We start from the raw sequence: 18475 nt of genomic DNA, 5'->3' as shown, positions 1-18475 counted from the left end.
CATTAATGAAGCTTGTTGAGTAACCTCTGCGGAGAATCTCTGAATCGTTTATGGAGATGTTATTGTCTTATATAACTGAGTATTGGATGCACACAGAGCAGGCGCTCTGTGAATACGTTAAAATACAACTACTGGGAGAACTGAAGTTTCTCCAGGCTGGGCCAAGTGTCATCAATTTTGTTTTTTTTTTTGGAGGGGAAACTGAAATGTGGTCACCAGAACTTTTGTCCTTTTGCATGTTGCACAACTTGGTATCACAGTGACTGAAGTTTGTGGGCGTAGCGGTCAACGGTTGGTTCAGATTATGGAAATTTCATGACTTCGGCCGTTTTCACACCAGGAGAGTCCAGGACTGGGTTCACTGAGGCAGATTTCACACCTTCATTTGGTTTGCTTTGCTTTCAGGGACTTTCACAGCTGGCCTGTTTGATCTGGACCAGAATCCACTTCCTCCTCAGGACGGATGGTCCCCTGAACTCAGACCTGGGTCTGACCGGTGACCCCTGGTCCCCTGGAAGTCCTCGGCTGTGTTGCGGACTCCCCGCGGCGGTGGCGGGAGGACGTGACCCGCAGAGCAGCAGAAAAGCTGAAAGTGCTGTGGTTTCGTGGTGGGCCACTAGTGGGCGCTGGTGTCTGTCTATAACATTACCAGTGGGCGAACTGGGATTTCCTGTGAGGCGACAGTGCTAACCACTTCTCCACCGCCGGGCTTCGAACACGAGCGTCAAACGTCTCCAGTATCGATTCATTTTTACCTGGAGGTGCGGAGCCGGGAGTAAAGTGCTCTGCATGTGGCGTGACGTGTGACGGGCGCCATAAACAACATGTCCGCCGCCCTGTTGTGTCATATCGGCTGTTAGCGCGGCACGCCTTGGCCAAACAATACTCTCTGCGATTCAGAGTTGAACTTAACAATCCCATCAGGCTGTCGGCCGCTGGGCGCCAGGCCCACATCTGAAGGCTTCCTTCAAACACGCCGTTCTGGCATCCCCGCCTCTGAAGTCTGGATTCAGCTCACACCCGAGCCACGAGCGGCTCCTGTCGACTGCAGATAGACTGGAGTGTGTGAGTACAAACCCAGCCGAGCACACACCCCCAAAGTGCTGTTCAAAGAGACTCCATTACTCCAGAGGAGGAATAAAGCGGCGGTGTCCTCCGGCTGACTGGCACCTCAAGACGTCGCAGGCAATTCACAAAACAGACAGCCCACCCTCATGTTTACACAGATTCAGCCGTATAATTTTCTTCACCGCTCGACACAACACCTCCCTGAAAGTATCTCGGCCTCGCCTTTGATGGCAGAGCTTCTTTTCGTAATTACCGCTCACGTCAATAAAGGGAAAATTTCAAAAGCCTTTGTTGAAGCTTCACGTATTGTGTGCGCCTTCTGCACCAAAATTGGATTTTGGGGGAATTTTCTGCAGGCGAACGATCACAAAAACAAAGAATAAGGTCAGACTGGAGGCAAGATGAACAACAATCAATAATGTAGTCTGTCATTTCTTAAATGGACTTTTCTATATAGTGGTAAATATATCCAGAACACTGCCAGGCCTGTTTAATCGTGTGAGTTGATGAACTCTGGACCTGCTTTATCCGTGGTGGAGTCGAGCCGCTGCAGCACCGAGAGCCTTCTCAGTGCAAACCTGACATGTGCTCTTTGGCTAAATGTGCGTCTCACTGTGTGTTTGTAGACGTTTTGGTGACGAGAGCGGAGTCAGCGGGCAGGATGAGACTGAAGGCAGGCTTCTGCTCTTTGCTTTGGTTGGAATATTTGTGAATCTGGAACAGCGGCGGCCCCGGCTGCCATTAACCTCCCCGCGTGTGACTTTACCTCCGTTGTAAAGGGCTGCGGCTGTTATTCGGTGCTATTTTGAAAGATAAAGACCACGTCTGCCTTGATAAGTGGATGCTCCGTTTGACCGCTGTCACCAGGACTCAAGCCCAGCTCCCTCTTCAGGCGTCGCGTCTGAACCTCGCTCTTCTCACCATCCTGAGCCCAAAAAAATAAAGTGGAAGCAAATTCATGCAGCAGAAGCAGAGATAATTTCCTATTCCGGGTGTGTTCCTTCCTAACAGCCAGAACCCACAGCGCCCTGGCAGCTCCGCTCGGAGCCGCACTCGTCTTTATTCCACCTTCTCACGTGTATGAGAAACCGTAAACAGACTGGCGGGAGGCGGAGGCTGCTACTGGAGGCTGACGTCCCGTCGGCGCCGTCCGGACCGGGACGGAGAGACTCGGTCTCGTCTTGACGGATGACGCCGACCACGTCTTCTGGCATGTGTCGCTCTGGAGGCGCTCCGGTTCTGCTGGAGGACGGCGTCCGGGCAGCTCAAGGCCGAATCTTCGCTCCCCCGCTGGGGCGCTTGCAGGAAGCGATGGCATTAGCATGACGTGGCGACGACGCTCCCGGCGCTCCGACCCAGCGGGATGACCTGCTCGTCCTCGACGAGGACGCTTCGTCCTCTGTGAAGCCTTGCCTCGGGGAGAGGCGGATCCAGCTGGGATTTGCGGTGCGGCACTCCACCGGTCCTGAATCCACCTATTTGAAGCAGAATGAGGGAGAGGCTGCTTCACTGAAACCGATCGCTCCGACGTGGGCCAGGAGCCGCCAGATAATGGAGACCGTTCGAATCCCCTGGAGCCGGCCGTGGCTCTTTCTGCGGCAGCGGCGCCCGGCTCCCCGAGAAGAGATATTTCATTATTCCATCTCCCTCTGCATCGCCTCACCTCAGGAGTCCGGCATATAGAAAGTTTAATCTGAATGCAGCGGGGCTCATTGCTGTAATTGACACTATTGAGAGCGCAGGGCCTGACCAGAGCCTCCATATGAAGGGAAGGGTTTTGAACCGTGGTGTGGAAAATTACAGGTTATTTCAGTGCACTCTGGCAATAATTCTCATTTTCTTCAGGAAATGTTGGATAAAGATGAACTTTTTTTTTTCTTTTTTCACCTATAAGACCAAGTGACGTGACCGGCTGAACGCACACCACCGAGCCCGTCTCAGATAACAACTCACCGGGAGCACAGTTCATGAATTCTGCAACATCCGAGCTGCAACGTGCAACAAACCATTGCTTTCTTTCAACCTAATTTTTGGCACTTTTGAACTCAGCCAATAGAAAACGCGACCGTGGCCCGGGCAGGTGAAGATGGAGGGACTGCAGAGACACAGCCATTTGTGAAATGAGGTGCCGGCACTATTTTATGGTCCGCTTGTAAATGCCATTCACAAATCATGTATCGGAGAGAGGAGGGATCCAAAATCGATTAAGGATGAGGTGAAGGTGATTTAATGTGAAACAATGATTTCACAGACTCTGCAGAGAAAGAGGGAAACTTAAATGGTGTAAATTATCTCAGGGCTTCTTTTGTGAGACTGTGTGGGAACGACAATTCTCAGGAGGTGGAGAGTTTCTGTCGAACCAGACTCAGAGGAGACTGAAACTGACAGCACTGGGTTAATTTAAATTATTAATCCACATAATCCAGTCAATTAAACCGGGGCTAATTTAAACTCCTTAATGTGTTTTATGACAGTTTTATTCTGACAGTCAGTAAAAATAAACTTTTCAGATGAAACTGCATGTTTAGCGCAGAACAGATTTTATCTCTGAGCTCCGAAGGTTCAACTTAAAATATCAGAAACATTCGTCTTTTCACTTCAGCCACTGAGTCTCTGCGATGTGTTTTCCATTGTCGAGCTATAAATAAACCACAGTTTGAGACCACACTTTCACCGCGGTGGTCTCAATGCACCGGGCAATTTCTGTTCAATGCACCCATTCAAACGGGGAAGACAAAAGACTGCCTGTGGTGGTTCACTTTCATTACCTGGCTGAAGGACACTCAGGCAGCCGGGACTCTGAACCGAGATCAGGGACTGGATGGATGGATGGATGGATGATGGATGGATGGACGGACGGATGGATGGATGGATGGATGGATGGATGGATGGATGGATGATGGATGGATGATGGATGGATGGATAACAAATGGATGGATGAATGGATGGATGGATAGATGGATGGATGGATGGATGATGATGCTAAAGAATGGATGGATGATGATGGAATGAAGGATGATACATGGATGGATGGATGATGATGGATAATTAATGGATGAATGGTGGATGAATGGTTGATGAATGATGAATGGATGGATGGATGGATGGATGGATGATGATGATGGATGATGGGTGGATGGATGGATGGATGATGATGAATGGATGATGATGGATGGATGGATGGATGGCTGATGATGATGGATGATGGGTGGATGGATGGATGGATGATGGATGGATGATGATGAATGGATGATGATGGATGGATGGATGGATGGATGGATGGATGGATGGATGGCTGATGATGATGGATGATGGGTGGATGGTGATGGATGGATGATGGATGATGGATGGATGATGGATGGATGGATGGATGGATGGATGATGATGAATGGATGATGATGAATGGATGGATGGATGGATGGATGGCGATGGATGGATGGATGGATGATGGATGGATGATGATGAATGGATGATGATGGATGGATGGATGGATGGATGGATGGATGGATGGATGGATGGCTGATGATGATGGATGATGGGTGGATGGATGGATGGATGGATGGATGGATGGATGATGATGAATGGATGATGATGGATGGATGGTGATGGATGGATGGATGGATGGATGATGATGAATGGATATAGATGGATGGATGGATGGATGGATGGATGGATGGATGGATGGATGATGATGAATGGATATGGATGGATGGATGGATGGATGGATGGATGGCGATGGATGGATGATGGGTGGATGGATGGATGGATGATGGATGGATGGTGATGGATGGATGGATGGATGATGATGATGGGTGGATGGATGGATGGATGGATGGATGGATGATGATGAATGGATATGGATGGATGGATGGATGGATGATGATGAATGGATATGGATGGATGGATGGATGGATGGATGGATGATGATGAATGGATATGGATGGATGGATGATGATGAATGGATGATCTAGTAACATTCAAGTAACGGTGCTTTGGTTGTGAGTGAGTGGTGAGGCTTGCTGTTCGTCCTGTGACTGATACCACAGACAGCAGAGAGCATCATGGGGAACGGCTGCAGTGAAATGAGCCTGATTGCCTCGTCTTCATGTCTGCAGGAATGCTGAGTGAGCTTTAACCACGTTGGTTCCGTGGTGATGAATATCCCAGCAGTGACGCTGACATGGACTCCAGCTGAAGCTTCACGCAGTGAATCGCTGCTGAAATCTCGGTGGGGCGCCGACTCCTGCAGCCTCAGGTGTTCTCAGTGTTTCCGGAAGCGTGCGCTCTTTTGTTTGACAAACACATCAGGCTGTCGCGCCGGCTCCGCCGCCCGGTGATTTATCCCTGCTGGTCAGCGGACCGCGGCGAGACGGAGAGCTTAAGGTTACTAATCCAGTAACTCAGCGTCTCGTGACTGCGTGATGGAGGCCCCTCGCCTCCCCGTGAAAAATCGGGTTTACCTGCAGGACGCTTAATGCGGCATCAATCTCCCTAACCAGGGAGGCGGCGTGTTGACTGATGGCGGCCGGCGAGCGCGTGGCGCCCGCGGTGCAGACGGCACGCCGGGCGGTCCCCCGCCGCAGGTCGGGAAGCTTCACTTGCAGACTGAGCTGGCTGGGGCCGACAAGCTGCCATGGAAGAACCGTTTTGAAGAAAGGTGCAGCTGGAAGCTCTTTTCCATCACCAATGAAGACGCAGCTTCTCTGTGGAAACAGGCGGAGAACGCCGCTCTGCAGCTGCACCACCGTCAGAGATGAGGTTCAAAGCCTCTCTCCTCAGGCCCCGCTGAGGCCACCGTGCAGGGGCACGTCTCTCCTCCAGTTCTGGGCGTCCGTTTCTACGGCAACGGCTGTTTGGAGCCAGAGACAACACACCTTTCTGAAAAGTGGCTTTTTGAAATGCTGCTACTGCACATGCTCAGTAGAGGGACAGGAAGAACCATGTTTCAATCCAGAGGGTCCTGGTTCCAGTCCAGATCCTCCTGGACTTGGTAGTTTTAGAGTTGCTAGTCACTGTAACAACAATCCAGCTTTGTGTTTTGTCCTTATGAATGTCTGAGTTCTCCAGTGTTAACGTTCAGAGTGTTGTTCTCCGTGTTCTCGGTGTTGATGTTCAGAGTGTTGTTCTCTGTGTTCTCGGTGTTAGTGTTCAGTGTGTTGTTCTCCATGTTCTCAGTGTTAGTGCTCATTGTATTGTCCTGGCTCTGGCTGCTCCACCTGTATGGGCAGTTTCTCTCCCTGCTCTGCTCCTCCTTATCATTCGCCGTCGCTCCTCCAGTACAGACAGCCTGGCTTTTCTCCGGTGGCGGCCGTCTGCGCCGCCTGACCTTCTCACGGAGCACATGCTGGTTTTGGGGATGACTCTCTATTCGGCGCATGTTGGGCCGAGTGTCATCGTGAGCTGAAGTGTTATCAACGAGATGTGAGTTATGAATCCTGCGTATCGTAAAAGGCAGATTGATAATTAAGCATATCATGAAGGTATAGAGAGCCACGCTCCCAGCTCTTTTTTGTTTGGGTTTTGAATTATAGGATTTATTTAAATGGTTGATGGGGCTTTTATTACGCCTCATGGGCTGCCAGATTGTGCACATCCCACACAAATGTGACATGAATGAAAAAATAAATGGATGGGTGGAGGATTAGATAATTACACTGTGAAAAACAGGACAATTTCAGTCTCACAACCAAAATGTGCCTTTTATTTTGGTAATAAGTTGATAGAGAAACTGTAGTGTTAGACTCATTTCTACCCTCAATTAACAATCAGTAACCAGCGTGTGTCTGTATCATTGTAATGCTGCTGTATCACAGGTTCTGTATTTAACCATTTTTTCATCAGTTAGAGGAGGAAGATGCTCTATAGTCTTGTTTTGATATGTTCCAATCCAGACCTCCGTTCCGCTCAGTGTGGATTCGTGCTGTTAGCATCGTTGTTTTTCAGGATTAACCAGGTGAGACAACCTGCAGACATTTCAAGTCATTTCATGAACAGTTAAAGCACAAAGTGTGTCAGATGTTGTTTGTGTTTTATCATCTCAGTGCTTCATTCAGCCACTGAGGAAAGTGATGTAAAGCAGAGAGCGCCAGGCTAAATGTCCAATAGCAGTATGAAAATCTAGCATGTGGAGCTGCTGCTGAATCTCCCGACTCGCAGCCTTCAGACCAGCGACGCCTCATCGCATCGATCCCTGTTTTTTTATTGTCATTATGTGTGAAAGCGCCGCGTCCCAGTTATATTGCCCAAAAGCACAAATGAACAATGTTAGTTTGACTTTGCAGCTTCAGATGCTGCTGTTTTCTTCGGTGTTGCTCACGGGGAGAACACTTGGCATGGGTCTGGTTATTGATTATGTGTCGGTTTACAGGTTAAATGGAATACAGAAATCCCACTTGGCCACTAATTTCAGCGACGCTCTGGCCGCTGTCAGAGCTGTCGGGTGGGATTATCATTTATGTGAATGCAATGAACATACGCCTGACAGAGCAGATTGAGTTTCCTCCAAGAAAGTCACTGCATTGTCATCTCCGACGTTGCATAAATCCAATTTACATCAATCCACGTTTCACAAATTTTGCCTTTGATGAGAATGAAGTGATCGATGTTCCGCCGTGTAAAAACTCCTTCAGGTAACAGAGAAACATCCAGAAAATATGAAGCCTGCTCACTTTCTGCAGGCTGAACAGTGGATGTATTTGAAAGAATGAGTTTCAGTGGAAGCCATCGATTACGGCTGAGTTTTGAATTTACTGGTTTCAGATCTATTTATCTCCACTAAGGGCCAAATGCAACTTCAGCTTCAATGTTCAATGTTCAATCTCCACATACCTTCATATTCAGTAAACTTCTATATCCTCTTTATTCTAACAACTTCAGAGGATTCATGTATGAACAGGGAGAACATGCAAACTTCCCCCAGGTGGACGTCACAGCCTGAAATCAGAGCCGGCATCAGGACAAACCTCCACACCTTCCAGTCTGCATTCAGTTTGTGTGGTTTGATACATTCTGATCGTCTGCTTCATGAGGTGTCACCATATGCTGGGTTTCACTTTTAATAGTGCATTTATGAGTTTTGTCTTCAGCACATCTTTCTTGCCTTTAAGACTTTTTTTGGAGTGTTGCAGTGTTTGTGTTTTTCATCTGAGGCAGGGTTTTTGTATGGAGTCAAAGTGTAAATATAAACAGAAAGTTATTTATTTATTTATTTATTTATTTATTTATTTATTTATTTGTTTATCTTTATATTTAAACATTTATTTTCTTTTATTAACTGATTTTATTGTGGTCCTCCTGTGACTCCATATTTCCATTGTCCGTAGCAGAGTTTGTTTGTTTGTTTGTTTGTTTTAGTCGCAGGTGTGTGTTTGTGTGTGTTTATTCTGTCTTCTGCCTGCTGCAGGTCTGATTTTTGTCTGAAGCGCAGTTCCCCGCCTTCTGCAGCAGGGGGCGCCAGAGCGCTCACTCGCGTCTTTGAAGCGTCACATGAAGAAGACCGTGCCCACTGTTGTTTCCAGGGCTGGTGTTTCCCACGGTCCCTGAAGACCGCGGCCGAGGAGCCACAATCTGCACCACAAAGCAGAAGCCTCCTCTCCTAAGCGCTCCTCCATGCCTCTCGCCTGTCACCATGCAGCGAAGCGTTCACCCGGCCGGCCTCCCCTCTGATCCGCGCCCCGCCGCTTCCTCTCAGGCCTGTTAGCACATTCAAAATGCAGACTTTGTCTCCGTCGTAGCCGCACTCCGTCGACCAGCTGAACCCGAGCGAGCCGTTGTTAGCTCCGGCTAATCTCGGTGAATTATGGCGATCGTGTCCGGCTCCTGCGCCCGGGTCAACGGCTCCAGGAGCGGGCCCTCCGTGTCGGCCGCCCCGTCCGGATCCGCGGGCCAGGCCCAGCCCATGATAGCCGTGTGGGAATGGCAGGACGACCTGGGCTACTGGCGGCCGTACAGCGGCCAGGTGAGCGCCCACATCGAGCGGTGTCTGTCACCGCGGGGCCACCGGGGAGGAGCGGGGCCCGGCGCCACGAGCATCTGCCTCGGACAATCAGACCCCAGCCTGTCGCCGTACCTCATCGACATCCCGAGCCTCAAGCAGTTCCGGCAGGACACAGGTGAACCCCGTCAACGGAGAACCGTGACAAATCCACACCGAGGATGATCGAGGCCTGCTAGCTTAGCCTAGCCTAGCTTAGCCTCTCCTGATGTTTTGATGTTTACATCCGCGCAGGCCAGAATTACATCAGATAACCGCGGAGCTTTAACGCTGCGTTGCCTAAATCACATCGCCCTGGGCTCAGATCACACTCAGCGGCAGTGCTGGAGCTATTTCGCTGGATAAATCACCTTTTACAGTCAGACTGACTCACATTAGGAGGAAAACAACAGAGGTGAGACAAAAACCTCTGTTTTGATCGAGTTTTCCACCGGAAACTCCGATCATTCTGGCTTGAGAGGTAACATACTGTCACCGCCTGATGGACCTACATCACATTAAAGAGACCCTAACAAAAGAATGAGATGTTACACAAGTCAAGATCCAGGCTTTGTTCCATTTCAATCATTAAAAAATCGAACAAAGAAATCAGCAGGGGGGTAAAACAGGCCCGTGAACCCATTCCAGTGTGTTCCTAACAGACTGTCAGTCTACAGGATGAGCTTCAGGCTGCAGATGTGTTGTTTTCAACATCACCACATCTGCAGAGTTCAGGCCAGTGACTGACCTGTGTTGACCTGGAGCAGATCCAGCTCCACCGCAGTGGGTCGTGTTGACAGGAGCTCAGTCAACCTGGTGGGAACAAGGCAGAGGTCAAAGGTCAAAATAAGGGAACATGAGAACTGCAGACATTCAAATGAGGTGAGGTCACGTCAGGTTAACGTTTGGTCGAGAGAGGAAGCGAGAGAGAGCTGCCGCTGTGTGGAAGCACTAAGATAAGGTGGTGATACTGACAGCTTTACTGCGGTTTAACTCGCGTTGTTTCGCCGTAATGAGCCGGAAAAACATCGAAGCTTCAGTCTGAAAGGCACAAACAGTTTTATTTCAAATATCTTTATGGGCGCGACGAAGTCCATCTGCATCAATAATAACAGTACAAAGCTCATGTCTCAGCTGAATTAGAGCATGTCTGCCTCTAAGACTCCATAAATCAAACGCACCCGGACTCTGTCCCCGCCCGGCTGCTTCCAGGTCGAGTTTGGATCCAGATCCTGACTCTGCACCAGCTCTGTGTGTTTGGCGAGCGCCGGCTCGTCCGGGCCGGAGCGTGGTGGGCGGGGCTATCGGGGGAAAGGGTCACGGCCGCCTCAGAACCTGCAGCCGAGCGTCTCCACTGGCTTTGTCGCTGCAGCTGAAGCTTCTCTGAGAAGGAAACATCCGGCCCGCAGGCTCCAGAATGACCAACCTGTTTACTTTCACTTTGAGGCCAGAAAACACGAACAATAGACTGGTCTGGTTCTCCACGGCATTGAGAGTCTCTGATCATGACTGAAAGTGTCAGATTTCCCTGTGGAGGAGGGAGGAACAGAGCGACGGCAGAGCTGTGCTCTGGGTTCATCGTTAGTGATTCTGCTCATGTGCTTATAGATCAACATCAGAGCAGAGGTTGATCACCAAACGCCGATTTAGTAAACACAATCTACATTTCAGAGAACATCTGGATTAGTGCAGAAGCATCGGTTTAATCCAGCGGGTCGCGGTCGGTCTCTCACTTTCCTCTGTCCTCACGTTAAAAACTCGTCCTCAGCTTCTGGAACACTAAAATGTTTTTACTCTCCTCTGTGTGTAAACCAGACGGGAGTCTTTGGGGATCCGGTTTGCTTTCTGTTTACGGAGTCGATCAGTCTTCAGCCCTGCTGAGGCTTTTCTGAAGGACACTATTCTCTAGGTGGGATGAACAGCAGAGAGTCTGTCAAGCTGCTGATGTTGGTGTCAGACGGTGTCTGTGGTTCTGGTCCTGGTCCTGGTCCCGGTCCCGGTCCCGGTCCCGGTCCCGGTCCTGGTCCCGGTCCTGTGCACTGACTGAAGACCCGCTGTGTTTCAGGGAAGACGCGCTCGGTGCGGCGCTCGCTCTTCGCCCAGTCGTCGGGCCTGGGCAGCGGCGTCTACTGGGAGTGGCAGAACGACGAGGGGCGCTGGACCCCGTACGAGACCCGGACCTCCATCCTGCTGGAGCACAGCTACCAGGCCCGGCAGGGCACGGCGGACCTGGGCCCCCACGGCTACAACTACATCGTGGACCTGACGTCCCTGGCCCAGGTCAACAAGGCCACGGGCTACCGGCGCCTGGTGCGGCGCCAGTGCAACCTCCCGTACCCGCTGGCGTCCGCCGGCCCCCCGGCCATCCCCTCGGGCCCCTCGGGCCCCTCGGGCCCCGCCTGCTCCTGCCAGCAGTGCCTGAGCCACAGCAGCACGGGGCCCATGCCCAGCCGGTCCCGCCACTCCTTCTCCTCGGGGAGCCTGACCCGGCCCGGCCTGCAGGGGGCGGTGCGGGCCGCCCACCCGGCCTCCGTGTACTCGCCGTACCCGAGGAGACCCCTGTCCGTGGGGGGGATGTCCTGGGGAAGCCCCTGGCCCCCGCCGGCCCCCGGGGGCCAGCTCCCCGCCCCGCTGCTGACCGGCTCCTCCAGTGCCAACGGGCTGAGGTGGGCATCTCGTCCTGCTCTGGGTCTTCGGTGTTGGGCTGAGTCCTGCGGTTCCATCATGGACCCTCATGCTGTTTTCATCCTGTCCATGTCCTGTTCTCCACCCTGCTGTCTGTCCTCTCCCGTCCCTCCCGTCCTCGTCTCCACTCTGACCATCTGAACAGGAACGTCTGCAGCTCAGCAGTCGCTTTGTTTTTCTAACTTCCTGTCCTCCTCTTCCTCCTCCTCCTCCTCCTCCTCCTCCTCCTTCGTCTCTTCTCCGACCACACTCTTCTCCTCTTCCTCCTCCTCTTCCTCCTCCTCTTCCTCCTCCTCTTCCTCCTCCTCCTCCTCCTCCTCTTCCTCCTCCTCTTCCTCCTCCTCTTCCTCCTCCTCCTCCTTCGTCTCTTCTCTGACCACACTCTTATCCTCTTCCTCCTCCTCCTCCTCCTCCTCCTCCTCCTCCTCCTCCTCCTCCTCCTCCTCCTCTTCCTCCTCCTCCTCCTCTTCCTCCTCCTCCTCCTCCTCCTCCTCCTCTTGTTGTGCTCATTGGGTCTGAAGCGGTCTCCTGTTCTGGACTGGTTCTGTCTCAGAGCTCCTGTCCTGCTTCCCTCTGGCCTCAGGGCTTCACTCTCTTCAACATCTCTGCTTTCTGTGCTGCTGTTTCATGAATCATATTGTTTTTTTCTCATGAATCTTTGGTTTTCACTGTCAAAGGTTCCAAAGAAACGCTTAAAGGTTTTGAGATTAGATGTTGTCTGAGTAAACTTTTCACTTCACGATAAATCTTTGACTTGTTGCATTGTTCTGTCTTTCCTGTCGGCTTCACCGTGTGTGTCTGAGAGTCATTCTGTCCTTCTTCCTCCTGACCGTGTCCCTGGTCTCTGGTCTCTGGTCTGTTCCAGTGTTCCTTCCATCTCCGTGCAGCTGAACGGATCCACCAGCGTCGGCTCGGCCCTGGCAGGTAAGCGGCGCTCTGCCGGTGTGTCAGGAGTTTCCGTCAGCCAGTTTTTACCAGCGGCTGTCAGAACCGTCACCAGTCCTCGGACTCGCCGCAGGTCCGGTTCTTCTGGGAACTTCAGGGCTTCGTTCAGGATCAGTCAGTCTGCTGCTTATTTCAGACTCAGTCACTGGAAATTTGAAGCGGTTTATGGAAATGTTCAGTTTTGAGTTTTAAGTTTATTGATGGAGTCAAGACCACCTGAACCCAGACCGGGTCAAGACCAAGACTGTAAGGAACCCAGACAAGAACAAGACTGGAGCATCCAAACATGAGACCAAGACTGCCAAGACCAAGGCAAGAAAAAGACTTTCACAACCCAAGACCAAGACTCTAAGGTTCTGAGACCAAGTCCTCCGTGATCCCAGACCAAGTCCAGATCAAGACTGTAAGAGGCCAAGACTAAGACCTTGAAAATGCGGCTTGGAGACCGAGACCGGTCTGGAGTCCCGTCACACTCATGCCACTGTATCAGACCTGGGAACTGGATCCAGTCCGGGGATTATTGAGATTCAGAAACAACTGAGAGTCTGGATTCAGGATCCTGGTGAATTACAGAGGGGGGACTTCGAAAACATTGTGCGGGGGCTGAGGACGGTCTCTGCTTGTCCTCATGTGTATTTCAGTCCACATGTCTTCAGAACTGGACCGGCTCGGCTCGTTTTCTCTTCTCTAGTCTGAAAGTGTCTGAAGGACTGATTCAGCGGAGTCCAGAACACCAGGACAGGAGAGGTCTGGTTTTTAAAGACATGATTGGAGCAGTGTGGAGAGATCAGTGGTCTGGGTCCTGGTCCTGGTTCCGGGTCCAGGTTCTCCTGGTCCTGGTTCCAGTCCAGGTTCTCCTGATCCTGGTAGTTGTAGAGTTGACGGTCCCCGTCCAGTAGTCCACCTCAGTGCTCTGAACAAGTCAAAAGAGCTAAATGCATGAAGCACACTCTGAGAACAGTATTCATAGAACCCGAGGTTTGTGTCGTAGCGCCTCTGAATCCTGAAGTGTCGTCTTTCTTCTGAGTTCTGTGTGACTGTGGGTTATTGAGCCCAGGTTCGATTCCCAGGAGCAGCATGAAGGACAGACCGTCCGGTGTGAGTTTGTCACGACTTACTGTAAAAGTCAACGAGCCAGAGTGAAGTTATTTTCCAGTGTTGCGTTCAGGGCCCGTTTGTCTCTGTGATTCTGGCCTTCGTCCTGAAAGCGAAGCTTTAATTAGCTTTTTTTTTCCCTGGAAAGGGTGAAGCGAGAGAGCAGCTGAAAGCCAGTCCGCTCCGCTCTGCCCTGGTCCGGCGCCGATAAGCCGTCCGGATCAATACGATCAGCCGGGAGAGCGCCGGCGGACCAGGGCCTCATTAGTGGGAGGGGGAAGGTCGCCGGCGCGCCGCCTCTGAGCGCTCGCTAGACGCTAACCTGCTCAGATGCTAACTAGCGCTGATGCTAAACAACGCCGATGATAATCAGCGCCGCATTTCCTACACCAGAGTCCTACACTCTGGCTCTGACTGAGCATGTGCAGATCAGTAGCGGCGTTTCCGCCGTCTCCATGGCGACGCAGCCTGAGTGTTTTTGGAAAACTCCGCCTCTTTCCAGAGACGTGTGGTTTTCAGTGGCTCGGCGCCCCGTTGCCATGTGAACGGACCCACCGTGTAGCATCTCCACTGGAGGTGGTTGCCGTGGAAACGGCTCCGTCAGGCCCCCGGGTCTTCGGCGCCGGAGCGAAGCGTCAGCTGCAGCATTTCTCATTCCTTTGATTTGTTCCTTTCTGCTCCCGCATATCTCCACCTGCTCTCACCTGCCCCGCCCCCCGCTGAAACCCCTCCCCTCTGCCCCTCCCCCTCCCCCTCCCCTCCCCCGCTCCAGGCATGGCCTCCATTTTGATGTCAGCAGTGGGACTCGGCGTGCACTTCACCTCCGCCCCCCTCCCCCAGCAGCCGCCGCCGCCGCCTCAGCAGCAGCAGCATCTTCATCCTCCGCCTCCTCCGCCTCCTTTTGCTCCGCCCCCTCCTCTCCTGCCCAGCAAGCCCCCCAGCAGCAGCAGCAGCAGTTCAGTTAGGAGAGCAAAGAGGCAGCACAGGAGAGGTAGCTACACCTCACCAGCCCTCCATCCCTCCATCGCTCCATCGCTCCATCACGCCATCCTCCATCCGTTCTCCGTCTCTCTGTGATCAAACTCCAGGCTCCTCCTGCTTCTCTGAACCCGATCTGGAGGTCCAGACGCTAAGCTAGCTAACGCCGTCCGCCGCTGTCATTCCACTTCCAACCACAAGAGGGTGGAGTGAGTCGGAGCCGTGGCCCATGGCTCCATACTGGTTCCCTTTCCGGGGGTTCTTCACTGAACTTACCCAGAGCCAGGCCTGGAGCAGCTGTGAGCCTGACGGCCTGCAGGGGGCAGCGTGGCCAGACGCCGCCGCCGGCTCAGCCCGTCACTCTCATCCTCTCACCTCAAACTCTTCTTTAAAGACCCAGATTTTCCAATCCTCCATTCCGGGCAGAGTTTTCATGTTTTCAGTCGTCTTCGAGCCTGGTGTCAAATTACAACAATCAAAAAGTCAAAGCAGCCACATGAAGAGTGTAACGGGCGATAGATCCTCTCATCAGTGTTTCTGGTTGAGGAGGCCGGAGAGTCGTGAAGGAAACACTGACCGGATCAGGTTTTCCTGTCGGTCCTGAAGCCGCCGCCGCCACCGTGTCCAATCCGCTCCAGCGTTCTGCGGCGGGAGTGCAGCAGGTTGGGTTTGGAGGGAAACACTCTGTTCTCCAGAACAACGAAACGAAAACAGCAAAACAAACCCGGCCGGGGCGCCGCGGCTCCGCCCGCCAATCTGAATGATCTGCTTCGCTTTGCTGCTCATCCGGATAATGAACTTCATTTCATTGCTGCCTCTGCCCCCCCCCCCCCCCCCCCCCCCCCCCCCCGGTTCCTCACGTCCATAAATTCAGCTTCTTCCATTTCATCGTCTGACATAAAGAACAGACATCCAGTCTGACGGTGTGTGTGTGTGTGTGTGTGTGTGTGTGTGTGTGTGTGTGTTTTGTTTTTTTTCAACAAGAAATCCCATTTAGGTTGCATTTATGTAGAAATCTGCTTTTGAAACATATTCCGTTTTTTTTTGTTTGTTTTTTACGTATTTTCTGTTGAGTTTGAGGATTTGTTGAAGCCGGTTGTCATGGAAACGGGCTCAGGCGGATATACCGAATCGTTTTCAGTGTGTCTCATCTGAAAACTCTAAATCGCAATCCTGAAACCATCGGAGGAAACCGTTACCGTGGAAACCAGGTTTCGTTGCCAATTGGACACAGGCGCAAAAGGTGAACGGCCGCCCTCAGCATGGAGACTGGGGGAACGGTTGCTCGGCAACACGGCGGCTCTTTCAGCCATGTTTTAGTTTGAGTCTTTCCTGGTGTTAGTTCTGTGGTTCTGCATGTCGGGAACGTTTTAGACAGTCATTGATCCATCCATCCCTCCATCCCTCCATCATCCATCCCTCCATCATCCATCCCTCCATCATCCATCCCTCCATCCCTCCCTCCCTCCATCCCTCCCTCCATCCCTCCCTCCATCCCTCCATCCATCCATCCCTCCTCCTCCTCCTCCTCCTCCTCCTGCTGACCCTGTCTTCCTCCTCTCCTGTCCAGCCTCGGCTCAGAGACCAGAGGAGGTGATCCAGCGCTACATGGAGGTGGTCGCCGGCGTGTCGGATGAGGTAGCACTCTTTCTTTTTTTTTTATTATTATTTTTTTATTTGTATTTTCAAAATAAAAGCATGGCGGCTGAGCTGAAGGCGTCCGTCTCCCGCAGGACTGCATCATCTGCATGGACCAGCTGTCCAACCCGTCCGGGTACGAGACGGCGGCGGGCGACGGCGGCCAGAGCGCGCTGCCGGACGCCGTGGGGAAGTTCGTCAAGTGCGGCCACACGCTGCACATGCTCTGCATGCTGGCCATGTACAACAACGGGACCAAGGTACGGCGCTGCGCCGTGCAAAACACTCAAACATAAGGCCCGGGGGCCCAACACCGGCCCGCAGGACGCTCCGATCGGGTCGGACCTCCAAACCGATGAGGACATTAAAATAAAACCCGAGTTGAGATGCCGCTGATGCTGATGAGAGCTAGCGAGCTCGCATTAGCCTGAACCGGTGTCCCCGCTGTGTCCCCGCTGTCCCCAGGACGGCAGCCTGCAGTGTCCGTCCTGCAAGACAATCTACGGCGAGAAGACGGGGACGCAGCCCAAAGGCAAGATGGAGATCTACAGCATCGCCCAGTGCCTGCCGGGCCACCCCGACTGCGGAACCATCCAGATCATCTACAGCATCCCGCCCGGCGTCCAGGTACCCGTCTCCATGGCGACGGTGGTTTTACTGCTGAGATGCTCGTCCTCTGGAGCCGTCCGTTCACCAGCTGACTCTGTCCTCCTCCTCCTCCTCCTCCTCCTCCTCAGGGTCCGGAGCATCCGAACCCCGGCCAGCCGTTCACCTGCAGAGGTTTCCCTCGCTTCTGTTTCCTCCCGGATAACGACAAAGGCAGAAAGGTGAGGAAGCTGCAGCGTCTCCTCCTGCTCCTCCTCCTCTTCCTCCTCCTCCAGTGATGGCTGACCCCGGTCTCCGTCCCCGCAGGTCCTGGAGCTGCTGAAGGTGGCGTGGATGCGGCGCCTGATCTTCACGGTGGGGACGTCCAGCACCACGGGCGAGCCGGACACGGTGGTGTGGAACGGGATCCACCACAAGACGGAGATGATGTCCAACCTGTCGGGCCACGGCTACCCCGACCCCAACTACCTGGACAACGTCCTGTCGGAGCTGGCTTCCCAGGGCGTGAGCGAGGACTGCCTCAGAGCGGCGGGCGGCAGCTAGGCCGCACGCACACACGCACGCACACACACTCATATACACACATATAAACACACACTCACACTCACACACACTCCTGAATCTTGTAAAGAACGTTTAGCTCCTCGCCGGACCCAGCAGAGACCTGGACCGCCTTCCTTCTCCATCCGGCTGGACGCCAGGCCGTCGCCTCGGTCCAGACCAGAATCTGTTCAAGCACTTTATCCGGCCGCCGCGTCGCCGGAGACCTGGGCGGTTTCTGCTTCTCCCCGTTTTCGGTTTGGCGCTCGGAAACGCCATGTAGCAAAGCCGGTCCCGGTCCCAGAGGAAGTGTAAATACAGCCGGCGCCGCAGACCCCGAACTCTTTCTATTTAACCCTCGCTGCGGCCGTGGGGTTGCCGGTCGGACGCCCGAGGGGCGCTCGGCAGGCGCCTTTCTTCTGGAGTTCTGTCACTTTGTCATTTGTGTTTGGGTGTGTGTGAGGAGGGACGAGGCCGCTCGGCGCGGAAACACTTCAACACTTTCAGTGACAATCAAGCTCGCTCGCCCAGCGAGCGGCACCGCCCGCTGCTAGCATCCAGCCGCCAACAGCTCCGGTCCTGACATGTAAACTCATACAGTGAAACGAGAAAAAAAAACTGCAATAAAGAAAAGAAGCAAAACGAGTCCCGGGTGGTCTGATCTGTTCCGCTGGTCCCGTTTCCACGACAACATCGAGGTCGAGACAGCCGTGGCCTCAAACTGGACCCATTGACACGCAGCAGCTCCTCGGGCTGTTCTGCAGGAAGTGTTTATTACTCCAGTTTCATGAAACGGCTCCGGTTTGACAGGATTATTCGGTGTTTAAACGGTTCCTCCATGAGCTGAATCTAAAGTCAAGAACGAAACATCTGGAGACGAACCAAGCCGGGCTCTGCTGCTGTCGGAAGGTGGAGAAACTCTGGGGGACAAACACTTCTCTCCACATC

The 18475-nt window shown here is 52.8% G+C and overlaps 1 protein-coding gene and 1 long non-coding RNA gene across 3 annotated transcripts; one reads left to right on the top strand and one right to left on the bottom strand.

Annotated features, from left to right (window-relative positions):
* Positions 1-2321: 2321 nt before the first annotated feature.
* On the bottom strand, positions 2322-10270 carry LOC115394884 (uncharacterized). Its single transcript, XR_003932186.1, has 3 exons — positions 10222-10270; positions 9789-9853; positions 2322-2543 (listed from the first exon to the last, which is right to left on the bottom strand). It is a non-coding gene; the product is annotated as an uncharacterized LOC115394884 (long non-coding RNA).
* dtx2 (deltex 2, E3 ubiquitin ligase) lies at positions 8562-18177 on the top strand. 2 transcript variants are annotated; one of them, XM_030100162.1, is made up of 9 exons: positions 8562-9179; positions 11106-11706; positions 12591-12649; positions 14538-14756; positions 16314-16381; positions 16477-16641; positions 16847-17008; positions 17119-17208; positions 17294-18177. In XM_030100162.1, the coding sequence occupies exons 1-9, from the start codon at positions 8867-8869 to the stop codon at positions 17528-17530; spliced, it is 1914 nt and encodes a 637-aa protein (XP_029956022.1). In that variant the 5' UTR covers positions 8562-8866; the 3' UTR covers positions 17531-18177. The 2 variants fall into 2 exon arrangements, with proteins under 2 accessions (XP_029956022.1, XP_029956023.1); XM_030100163.1 differs by lacking the exon at positions 14538-14756 and having other exon boundaries at positions 8566-9179; positions 17294-18176.
* Positions 18178-18475: the final 298 nt, after the last annotated feature.

The sequence above is a fragment of the Salarias fasciatus genome, chromosome 10, assembly GCF_902148845.1.
Source record: "Salarias fasciatus chromosome 10, fSalaFa1.1, whole genome shotgun sequence".
Taxonomy (NCBI): Eukaryota; Metazoa; Chordata; class Actinopteri; order Blenniiformes; family Blenniidae; genus Salarias; species Salarias fasciatus.
The sequence above is the reverse complement of the archived record's forward strand: the minus strand, read 5'-3'. Positions and strand labels throughout refer to the sequence as shown.

Excerpts from the sequence above, each read along its gene's own strand:
- dtx2 (XM_030100162.1), top strand. The coding sequence starts at position 8,867 with ATGGCGATCGTGTCCGGCTCCTGCGCCCGGGTCAACGGCTCCAGGAGC. Across the intron at positions 11,707-12,590 it reads TCCAGTGCCAACGGGCTGAG|TGTTCCTTCCATCTCCGTGC; the intron begins GTGGGCATCTCG and ends GGTCTGTTCCAG. Across the intron at positions 16,642-16,846 it reads TGTACAACAACGGGACCAAG|GACGGCAGCCTGCAGTGTCC; the intron begins GTACGGCGCTGC and ends CGCTGTCCCCAG.